The sequence below is a fragment of the Mastigoproctus giganteus genome, chromosome 6, assembly GCF_048544385.1.
Source record: "Mastigoproctus giganteus isolate SK-2022 chromosome 6, ASM4854438v1, whole genome shotgun sequence".
NCBI classification, from domain to species: Eukaryota; Metazoa; Arthropoda; class Arachnida; order Uropygi; family Thelyphonidae; genus Mastigoproctus; species Mastigoproctus giganteus.
In genome coordinates, this window is record NC_143580.1 from 16,276,581 (window position 1) to 16,289,002 (window position 12,422).

Consider the following 12,422-nt stretch of genomic DNA (forward strand, 5'->3'; position numbering starts at 1 on the left):
AGCAAAATGGGAAGGGTGGAGAGGTCATGCTCCTCATCAAAGCAGGCTGAGTGAACTAAAGAAGTTTCAGTATTCTCAGATTCGGAATTTATGCATGCAACCACAAAATCTATACTGCAATAATTACACTCAAACACCAGCCAAGCGATTAAAAATTTTACTATAAAATAAGATAAAATACAAAAATAAAAATAAAATATAATAAAATACTATGATACAATATCGGGAGACTAAACTATTACAATAAAGTAAAATAAGTTACGATAAAACAATTAAAAACAATACTAAAATCGTTAAAATTTGCTAAAATACCGAAGCTTTTGGAGACTGCTGTCTCCTTCTTCAACAGTGTACTATTACTGCAGTGACACATCCTTAAGTAGCATTTTTTTTTTCTTTTTTTCTTTTTTTTCTGGTACTTGCGGATGTGTCGAAGCATCGAATGGCCATAATTATTCACTATATCTTCAAACAGGCCTATGGGGCTAGGAAATTCCATACTGCAATAATTACACTCAAACACCAACCACATGATTAAAAATTTTACTATAAAATAAGGTAAAATACAAAAATAAAAATGATACTTAAGGATGTGTCATTGCAGTAATAGTACACTGTTGAAGAAGGAGACAGCAGTCTCCGAAAGAGTTGGTATTTTAGCAAATTTTAACGATTTTAGTATTGTTTTTAATTGTTTTATCGTAACTTATTTTATTTTATTGTAATAGTTTAGTCTCCCGATATTGTATCATAGTATTTTTATTTTTGTATTTTATCTTATTTTATAGTAAAATTTTTAATCGCTTGGCTGGTGTTTGAGTGTAATTATTGCAGTATGGAATTTCCCAGCCCCATAGGCCTGTTTGAAGAAAAAAAAAAAAACCACAGAATCTGCATGATGTAAAATAGCTGGAAGCAAAGGAAAAATGATAGACCAGAAGGTTGTGAAGAGTATGACAAAAGTCTATATGCAGGTGGAATGTGGGAACAAGTGTGAATGCTTTCTTATGGATAATTACACTTTGCCCCATATTGACTGGAACAAGTGGAAGGAAACACACCAAAATTTTTAAATCAACTAGACATTTGTTATTTACATGCTAGAGAAAGTACTGGGAGCAAGGATATTCTAAATTTGGTCATCATGTTCATGGACTAAATGATATCACAAGGCAACCAACAGAGGAACTTTAGCAGAAAATAATCACACAGCTCTAAGTCTGACGACGAAGAAAGAGGTTGAAGCTGTTAAAAGTAAAGGCACGGGTTTTAATTTTAGAAAGATGACTATGACAGTCTAGGACAAATACAGGGAAACTACTGAACATCTTTAAAGAAATAATCACAGAAGAGATGAACATATATACACCATTAAGAAAAAGGATGCCAAGATGGACAAATACAGAGCTGGCCAGTTTATAAGAACAGAAAAAGATGGCATGGGCAAGTTACAGAGCAATTACTGAAGCCTACAACAGAGACACCATTGGCTAAGAAAGAAAAAAACAGGAACATGTACATGAATATAAAGAAAAGAATGAATCAGATCACATCTTGTGTAATGGGTGTGGGGAAAGTCTTAGATAACCCAGCTGATGTTGCAGATAAATGAACTTGGCATTGATATATACAGATGAAAAACTCTTCACACATACTCCAGATGACACATACTCCAGTAATTCTGAGGAAGGTAGTAAGAGTGCACCAAACCATTTAGGTTAATCATGAGGGCATCATTGGGCCCAGGAGAGATTCCTTTGGACTAGAGAAGTGCCCATACATCACCAATACAAAAAAGGCAGTTGCAAGAGTAAAGTGATTAACTATTAACCTGACTTCAGTAATAGGGAAAATCATGGAGACAGTGATCAAGAATGCAATACCAGGGTAACTCAGATAATTTTTTTCAGCCTGGACTGTACTTGTTAACAGGAGAGATTGCTTCTACAGGGATGGGATACACTTAAATAGAAAGGGTGCAAGAATATTTGCTGATGCTATCGAGGCAGTGTTAGGTGGGTCGGAAAACTGCTAGCTTGGGGGGAGACAAAGACTAATAGATTAACAGTAGCCACTGGCAGAGGTGAAAGAGATTCTTGCACTGCTTCTATTGGAATGAGCAGAAGCCTGAAAAACAAGATGCAGGATATTTCAGAGACTGCTGGAAGTCATTGCGGTACAAGTAAACACATGGGTTGTGTTAGGGTAGCTAAGAATAGAAACAGGTGCATGTATACTTGCGTGTACACCAATGCTAGGAGTTTAGTAAATAAATTTGATGAATTTGAGGTATTGCTCAAAACATCAAAGGCAGATATTGTTGGGATATCAGAGATGTGGTGTCACACAGATATAAGGAATGCAGAACTGGAATTTGGGGAGTACAACGTCTACAGAAAGGATAGACAGGATAGGAAGGGAGGAGGGGTTATGCTATTAGTTAAAAAACACATAAAATCCAAGGAAGTGAAGCCAGTCGACATCGATGGACAGGGCAGTGTCGAGTCAGTTTGGTGTGACATAAGCATAGGTAAATCAAAATTGAGAGTAGGAGTGTGCTATACGCCTAATGACTCTGATGAGTATAATAAGATACTGTAGGGAAACAGAATGGGCCAGTAAATCAAAGAGTCTTATAATGACTGGAATTTGTGGGTTGGTCACTCACACACTAGCAAGGCTTTTGTGGATTTATTGGATGATTGTTTTCTACACCAGCATGTTAGGGAGGCAACTAGAGGAAGTAATACTCTTGATCTGATTATCAGTAGTGATTCTTCATGCATTAAGAATCTGCAGATAAAGGAACCACTAGGTGGCAGTGATCACGGTGTGCTGAAGTGGGATTTACTCAAAGAGACCATCAGAGGTAAAGGGAAGGGTTTTTGCTTTCATAAAGGCGACTATGATGGTCTGAGACAGTATTTAAATTCTATACAGTGGGACCAACTGATGATGTTACCAACAGCAAATTCAAAATGGAAAGCATTCAAGGAACTAATCTTGGAAGCTACCAGGCTTTACATACCAACCAAGAAATATTGTTCAAGGTTCAGGCCTAAATGGTTGTCAGATGAACTAATGAGACATATGGCAGAGAAGAAAAATGCATGGGATACATACAAATTAATGGGTGACATGGAAGCCTATGATAGATATAAGTTGGTCTGTAACCAAGTCACAAAGGAGATTAGGCAGGCAAAGGCAGATTATGAGAAATCCTTGGCAAAGGATGCAAAGAAAAACAGAAAAGAGTTCTTTACCTATTTAAACTCAAGAAGGAAAGGGATGAATCAGATTGGTCCACTGGATGTTGATGGTTCAACAGTTGAGGATCCTGCTCGGGTGGCTAACAATCTAAACGAGTATTTTGCATCTACATTCACACATGAGGAGTTATTCAGGAAGGGGAATGTCGTAGGTGAAGTAAACATTTGCAGTGAGCTAGATGATTTTCTAATAACTGAGAGGAAAGTAAAGTGGAGGAGAAATTGTTGAGGATAAACATAAAAAAGGCACCCGGGGTGGACGGGATCTATCCAGTTATATTAAAGGAGGCAGCAAAAGAAGTAAGCAAACCCCTAACCATAATTATGAGAGCTTCTTTGGACTCAGGGGAGGTACCCATAGAATGGAGATGTGCAAATGTAACCCCAATTCACAAAGGAGGATCAAAGGCTGACACAAGTAATTATAGACCTGTTAGTTTAACTTCGGTTCCAGGAAAATTAATGGAGGCATTGGTTAAAGAAGCACTGCAGGATCATCTGGACAAGAATTCAGTTATAGCTCAGACACAGCATGGTTTTGTTAAGGGCAGGTCTTGTCTGACCAATTTGATTGGATACTATGATGTAGTCACAAAAGAACTGGATGCAGGGAATAACTTTGATATTATATATTTGGATCTTAGAAAGGCTTTTGATACTGTTGTGCATGGAAGACTGCTGCACAAATTGGAGCAGTGTGGCATTGGAGGCAAATTTCTGCTATGGATAAAGGGGTGGTTGAGGGGGAGAAGACAGAGCGTGGTAATCAATGGACTAATGTTATTGGTGGAGTGTTCAACGTGGACTAATGTTATTAGTGGAGTTCCTCAGGGTTCAGTGTTGGGTCCATTGTTGTTTTCTGTATTTATAAATGATACTGATGATGGTATATCAAGCTTAATGTCCAAGTTTGCAGACGATACAAAGGTTGGCAGGGTTGTTAAGGACACTACTGATGCTATGCTGCTGCAACAGGATCTGGAAAGGTTGAGCAGATGGGCTGAGAGGTGGCAAATGAAGTTTAACATTGACGAATGTAAAGTACTACATATGGGAAACAGTAACTCCAGATCAACATATCAACTCTGTGGTACTACGCTGACAGTGGTAGAGAATGAAAAGGACCTGGGGGTAATTGTGCAGGCAGATATGAAGTTCTCTGAGCAGTGCAGACGAGCTGCAAGAGTAGCTCATGGTGTCTTGTCAATGATATACAGGAATTTTTCTAGCAGGGATAGGGATGTGATTATTCCCTTGTATAAGGCATTGGTCAGGCCACACCTTGAGTACTGTATACAGGTCTGGAGGCCTCATTTCAAGAAGGATGTAGAGCTGCTGGAACGAGTACAGAGAAGAGCAACAAGATTAGTGAATGGAACAAAGGGTTGCTCTTACGAAGAAAGGCTTAAGTTTTGCAAATTACAGAGTCTGGAGACTAGGAATCGGCGAGGTGATCTGATAGAGGTGTATAAGGCTTTGAATGGCTTGAGCATGCTCAATGCCGATGGGATTCTTCCTCTTGCTCAGAATAATCACCTGAGAGGGCATAAATTCAAATTGAGGAAGGACGGATGTCGGATAGATGTGCGGAAATTTGCCTTTAGCCAGCAGGCAGTTGGTTTGTGGAATAGACTTCCATCACTTGTTGTTGAAGTTGATAGCCTAAACAAATTTAAGGCTCAGCTGGACAGGTATTTCGAACGAACAGAGGAGTGAAATGGGAGTAGTGGTGGTGTGATGCTGAATAAGCTTGCTTTCTTGCATCATATGCCTCTACTAATGCTAATGCTAATTCAGAAAATGCATTACAGGAACATTTTCACTTTATAAAAGTGAAAATCATGTTTAACCAACCGGGTTAACTATTTTTAATCACTCATGAGATTGATGTAGAAAATAATTTTGACACTGTTTATATGGATTTTGGAAAAGCATTTGACTCAGTCCAGTAAGAGAACAAGGAATCATGGTACGATTCTAAGACAGACTGTAGGGTGGTGGTGGTAGAGTAGAAGGCAGAGGGTTGTAATTAATGGCTGCTCTTCAAATTGGGCTAAGAACTGAGACCATGGTTGTTTCATTTTCATAAATGACAATGGAAAAGGGACAGTGGGAGTAACGTTAAAGATTGAGAGTGATTAATAATCTACACCAAGCAGCACTCCTTCGTAATGACTTGGATAGGCTTCAACGATTGTTAGAAAAGCGGCAGCTATGTTTTAATGTGGCAAAATGCAGTCTTAAACTTGGGGACTAGCAACCACAAACTAACCTATACACTTGATATGGCTGAATTAAAAAAAAAAAAAAAAAAAAAAGTAGATGAAGGAAAGGGTTTGAGGATTACAATATGGGCAAACACAAAGTTCATCATGCGGTGCAGATAAGCAGCAAGGAGTGTGCATGGTGTCCTGTCAATAATTTATTTAATATTTACTAATAGAGGGGACTATAACTAAAAAAAGAAATTTGGCTTTTTTAAAGGGTCCAAAGATAGGCAACATGCCTGGTGAGCTTGGCAAAAAAGAGCATCATATGAGGAAATCTTCAAAGATGTGGGGTACAGAGCTTGGTAACTAAGTGCCATAGAGAGGTCCTAATTGAGGTCTATGAGAGGAGAAAGTCTACTGAATGAGGAAAAAATTTCCACTGTTATACATGATTCCAGAATGGGTCACATATTGAAATATGGCTAACAGTAATTGGACCTGAATTTTAATTTTGAATAAAATGTTAGTGTTACGTGCTATTTTCCTTAGACATAATACATACTTATATTACACATAAGATGCAAAACTGATATTTTCAATATACTTGTATATTAATGATTATCTAAGAGGAATTAACAATATATACGTACTCTGCTCCTCTAAAAGCCTGTTTTGCCTCTTCAAATCATCAATATCTTGCTGATGAGAAGAATTTTTCCTGCGCATGAACTGTATATATTCAGCTGCTTTTTTCAGAATTTGTGCCCTAGATGCCTGTGAAATTGTAAAGGATAACATGAGTTCATTATTTATTCAGAATAATCAAACAATTTTGAATCTGTTATTAAATTACACATAAGATGCAAAATATAGCTTTTATAAAAAAAAAAAAAAAAAAAAAGTATAAAATTATAGTGCTTAAACAGAATTTCTAATATTTAAACATAATTTTCACATCGTTACTTTAGAAAGAAGTAAGGTATTATTTCAGCACAAAAAAAAAATAAATTTTTTTCCCCCTGTTCTTTACTGTTTTGAAGTCAGCACTTTTGACCCCCCCCCCTCCCCCAAACAGAGCAAGGTCTTCAAATTTTTAACCCTTTTACTAGTACACATATATTTATTATGTGGGCTCTGTGGATTATATATGTATACAGATAACCCTTGCATGACATCGTAGTTTGGTTCCTACAAAATCTCGTGCAATGCGAAACCATGTTATATGGGACTAAGACTAAGAACCAGTACAAAAAGGGAGTTACGTTCCAAAACCTAACAAAAATATACCAGTTTTTTTATAACTATCGGAAACTTAATTTTTATAGTAGTAATGACTTAATATTTCAACATTATTTTTATAATAGTAGTAACTTAAATAGTAATAACTGAACAAACATCTTACCTTACAAACTGTGATACTTATACGTCAGATAATGTACGTTCATTTAAATTTTTTCCTCTTCATCGCTGCTAAGTACAATCTCTTCTGCGGCATCTAGATTTCGTGTACCTTCTGCTCTTTTTAAAAGTCAATTTTTTATGGTCTCAAAAAAGCTCAAGCGCAATAGCACCCAGGGATCTCCTAACAAAATACAGTGGATCCCTGCTTTAAAGATATAAAGCACAAATTTAACTTTATTACCTTACCAATTAACAAAGTTACATGACACATGAAAATCAGAAGAATATTTTCCAGTTAGCAAAATAAAAATAAATTTACGCTTACATACATAGCTTAATTAATACGTACTGTAATATGTACATACTAACTAATTGATATTCACTGACTTTTTTTTTGTTTGGTTGTAAAATTTAAAACAGTAAAATTGATAAGCATTTAATAACAAAGAATTCAGCATGCACAAGTTGCAACAAACACTATACGCACAAGTGAGATATGGAGTAACGAGTTTCTGGAAATTTGTTTTTTATATGATTGAATATTTCATGGAAGGGGAAACACATTTCACCATAATAACGTGAATTCCAGCTATCGCTACAATTACAAATGCAAGAAGATCAAGTTTACTACCTGTTTATAATTTATTACACTAACAGAAAAGCTTAACAAACCAAAAAGTGCAAATTGTTTTTATTGTTTTATGGTATTGACCTCCAGAAATGTGCTTTAGAAAAATAAAGGCGATAACGACTAGCGAGTCAACAGCAGGGATTCACAAAAAGGAATGGAAACATTGAAAATTACATCTAACATAATAGCAGGGTTTTCCCAGCACAAAAGCTCAAAAATAGCGTGTTATGCGAGATTTCCCACAATTCTCAAACCATGTTATATAAGTACCATGTTGTGAGGATTGCCGCAATTTATCAATCGTGTTAGAGCGAAGCCGTGTTATATGGGGATCAAGATGTGTCCATTTATGCACAAACTTCTAAAAATCTTCAAATATGTGTTGTAATAATTGTTGACACAGTTTATAATAAGTGAAATTAGGAAAACAGCTTTCAAAATCAGAAAAATGATACAACTCTTAGAGGTACAACTCTTAGTGGCAGTTTTCCAATTTGGGCATACATACAAAAGCCAAAACTGAATAAATTCAATTCTCTGGAATTCTTATCTATAAGTTGATGAAACTAAATCATTTGCTATATATAGATGTTACTGCATTGAAAAACAAATAGTAATATGATTATTTTTTCACAAGTTTTGCCTTTTTTTTTGTTGCATTCTATTTGGCTTTTTGATAATAATTTCACTCTATTGTTCAACAATCAAGCTAAAATTTTAGTTATTTAAAAAGTTATGTACAAAGCATTCATTTTTACAAAACTTCAAAATTCCAAAAGAAATTTACTACCTGCATGAGCCCATGCACTTTCCAAGAACTCACTCATGAAAGAGTTAACGAACAATAGACTTACCTTCTGTGATATTATTTGATTAAAAATGTCATTAGCTACTTTAGGTCGACACATAGATAAATATAATAATTTCTAAAGGACATAATCCCAAATGCTCTGTCACTGGAGGGACAAAATTGTTCCCAGAGAGTAAAGACATAATGCATAGTAGTTTTCTCAAACTGTAACATCAAGGTTAAGACAATAGCCTATGAGGTAACCAGTTTTTTCATATTTTTTAATCATATCACATATATTACATTATTATGGCAAATCAAGTTTGATGTTTTGTCACCAAGTTGTGCAATTTGGACACTTTGCTCCTATGGCATGACAACAGATCTTAATCAAGATCTATTAATGAGTACTGTAGGGTGGCACAGTACTCATTACTGTGCCACCCTACTGTAGGATAAATAAATTGTGTATTGCTATCATTTCTTGGGATACATGATCAAATACAACTGTAGAGAAGGGTTTTTTCCCCTCTCCCAATTTTTAATTCATGTGATAAAATAATTGAGTGAAGTCATACAAATGAAAACATTTATTGTTAGGAAAGTTTACAGATTAAATAAACTAACTACTGAACATTACATACTGCTCATAGTCTAATAACCAATTTCTCCAGCAGAATGCCATAAATTCTGTGATCATCCTGTATATGAAAATGATTTTTTATGACTTTGTAATCTCTCATAACATTACTAGCATGATTCACTAATAAAAACCAAGAAGTCTTTATTAGTGAATTTCATTTCAATAAAATAAAATTACTACATTGGAAACTAAAATATGGGAAAGTGAATTTTGCAGAATACTGGCTTTCTACACTGTTTCCCATTGCAAAGAAAATTTTAATCTCAATTACAGAGGAATATAAATAAACAGGATGCAATTATAAATACTAATTTACCTTTTCTCCTTGTAAGGATGGTAGCGCATCTCTCAAGCTGCTGAAACTGTCTTTTATATGATCCCTTCTTTTTCTTTCAAGGGCATTATGGTGAGCTCGTTTATCTGCCTAAAATAGGAAATGAAGTTTAAAATTTACTTGATGCTTAAATCATAGAATAAATAATATAATTTTAACCCTAACAAATTAAACTAAAAAAAAAAAGTCAAAGAGTACAATTTAATAAGTACACACAGATTATGACATCTGGAAGTTACCACAGTAAGTGTACGAAATGGTCACCGTGCATTTTATTTATTACAACAACAGACAAGTTTGTGGAAGGCTGATATTGTTGTAATGCAAGGTCATTTGTCCTAAAGTCACTGTATTCTTCAGAATATATCCCATCACATCAGCAGCATTAGATTCCAAGGAGCTGCTGAAAGAACCCAAGGATACTGAAGTTGAATTGGTGAGAACATTGTGGAACCTGCTTAGAACTGAATTACCTTACCAGAAAGCTTAGTTATAGTTAAATTATATCCAATAAGATACATTTATTTGGTTTTAATTTTGGAATAACCAATGGTAAGTAATTCCTTAGCTGTTACTGAGACCCTCATTTTGACAATTGTGATTAAAATTGCTAGACGTTCCAGAGTCCCAAAAAGACCTTTTGAGACCATTGAATGACACATTCATAAAATAATTCATGTAAAAAATAAGATGGATTTCGTGATGCCAACAGGGTTACACGATTGTTTATGTTTCATTATAGACAACACTGCTCTAGACTACTAACTGCATTTCTCTAAACAACGGAAAATTTTCCCCAGTAAATTTTTTGTTCTCACGCTTGGAGTGTCCAGTTGTCACTTGTCGGCCCATCAATTGATTAATAAGAATTATTTATATGTTGTTTAATAAAACTGTCCCAATTTTATCCAAAAATTATGGTGATTGTGATACAACTGTTTACATCCAGGATTTTTTGTTGGGAGGGAGGGCTATGAATCAGTCACTGCTTTGACTCAAGAGCAAATTATTCAGTTATTTTTTTTATTTATTTATTTTTTTTCCTTTTCACTGTCTGTTTGGGAGGAAGGGGGGGGTGACTGACAGCTTTCCTCGGGTCCACCCCTAGATAAAATAGCTTACTGGACTTATTACAGACTTTTACTACTAGATTATTATAGACTACCGCTATTAATAAAATATTAATGTACTATTTCTACAAAAATTACTTTGCATGTTCTGACCAATTAGTGTGGTAAAATGACTGAATGAAAGCTTAAAACTGATACCATAACAAGCTTTCAAGAGAGTATATGCAATAAAATAAATTGACTAATAAAAATCAACTAATTGGCTAATACAAAAATTTAAAGGTACAGTTATAATCTAATCTAAGTCAGTAATTGTAATATCAGTTTTTAGTTAGCTCTGCAAGTTTCAGATAATTTCCAGGAATCATGATTTTTGTGTAAACAGTTTGATACTGATTTATCATGAATGTTGGGAGGGTAATTTGTTGGTGCATGTTGTTTTGAAGAGAACCAAATATTGATGGGAAGACATTTAGTTACTTCATGACACTAGAATGAATGGTTTTATTATATATCTAAATTAAAAGTTAGATATTCATCACAAATTACAGGAATTTCTTATTACAAAAAAAATATATAATTCATGCTGTTTTCTTCTGTGTTCATTTTATTCAGATTTAGCCTAATATTAAAATACCACAACAAGTATATCCTTTCTGATATAGTGAAAAGAAAAATTAAAAATTAACTAATTAAGAAATTAGTTAATTTTTAATTTCTTAATTAACTAATTAAGAAATTTTATTAATTATATTAATAAAAATGGTTTGCCTTTGGTTTTCATAAATTACATTTTTTAGGCAAAACCAATGCATGGAAACAACTTTCCCATAAAAAAAAAAGCAGTAATTTTGCAGAATTTAAGGTAAGAAACATTAAAATAAAAGCATAATACTAAGCCCAGTTTTAACATACAAAAATTTCAGCACAAATAATAGGTCCAGATGATAAATGAAGTTAATAATTTAATGAACTCAAGTAAGATAATAGTCCCAAATATCTTTAAATTTCAACAATCTATATACTAGCACATGCTGTTCACATGTACTGTAATTTTATCAGTTTAAATACTTTTTTTAAGAGATGTCATTTACTAGTTTAACTTACACTACCATGGTAAAACCTTGCTGATTTCTAACAAAATGATCATTGTAGGCTTTAGCTCATTTCACAGAAATTTCAATTGCAGATTAATGATATTGTGCAATCTCATTAATCTCCATGCCCAATATGAAAGAGTATATGCAGTTTTTTTATATAATACATTTCAGTGAATTTATGCCCATTCATATCACAAAACCCATTTAGAATATTTTTAGTGTTTGGATGTGTAGTATATTTTGATGACATCAGAATTACTGGCCATAATTTGCTTAATTATACAATTAATTGATAAAATTTAAATTACAGTCGCCAACAAAGAAACTTTTTTGTTTCTCCAGAACAAGTTGCAGACTGTAAAGAAAATTGATCTGCTGATACCAAAATTATTTCTCTATCACATCTCCACTGAAAAATATATACTGAAATTTTATTAACTTAATGAATGACCAATTTCAAATATCATATAATATATATGCTATCTAGAAAAGAATAGCGAAAGCTTAAAAAGCGGTACTCACCTTGAAATTAATCTGCGATGGTTAACTTAGGTAGCGTAGTTAAATGTTTAAGTTGAATTGTTAAATAGAAAAATTAAAAGGGAGGGAAGTAGGTAAAAGTTGACTGAGTTAAATGGGCGCAAGGAAACAGAAGTGTACACATCCAATCCTTGGTTGTCATCGAAATAAAAGAAATAAGAATAATTAAAAACTATGTAAGTGAATCCGGTGAAGCCAATAGTCTTTACGAGGACTTTCGTTAGTTAAAGAACGTCTTCAGTTGGCAATGTGTGGGGAGAGAACGCGCATGGTATTTTAAGAATAAAAAATTATACTGTCGTGATGCCGTTTTTGACATGTGGGAACTTTAATCTTGAGAGGTTCCAAATTGGGGAAAGATTGAAGGGGAGTTTAGAATTTAGAATTTTGAGGTTAGAGTGGTGCTTGTACCATTCGATAACTAGAGCTTCATA

The 12,422-nt window shown here is 34.2% G+C and overlaps 1 protein-coding gene across 4 annotated transcripts in view; it reads right to left on the reverse strand.

The window, feature by feature from the left end:
* LOC150084008 (protein max-like) overlaps positions 1-12,422 on the reverse strand; it is an 80,425-nt gene that overhangs the window by 26,351 nt on the left and 41,652 nt on the right. For all 4 annotated transcript variants that reach the window (XM_090374986.1, XM_090374985.1, XM_090374984.1 and 1 more), the window contains exons 2-3: positions 9,261-9,368; positions 6,130-6,253 (exon numbers count right to left, since the gene is read on the reverse strand). In XM_090374986.1, the coding sequence (XP_090231112.1) occupies positions 6,130-6,253; positions 9,261-9,368 (232 nt within the window). The remainder of the gene's footprint in view (positions 1-6,129; positions 6,254-9,260; positions 9,369-12,422) is intronic.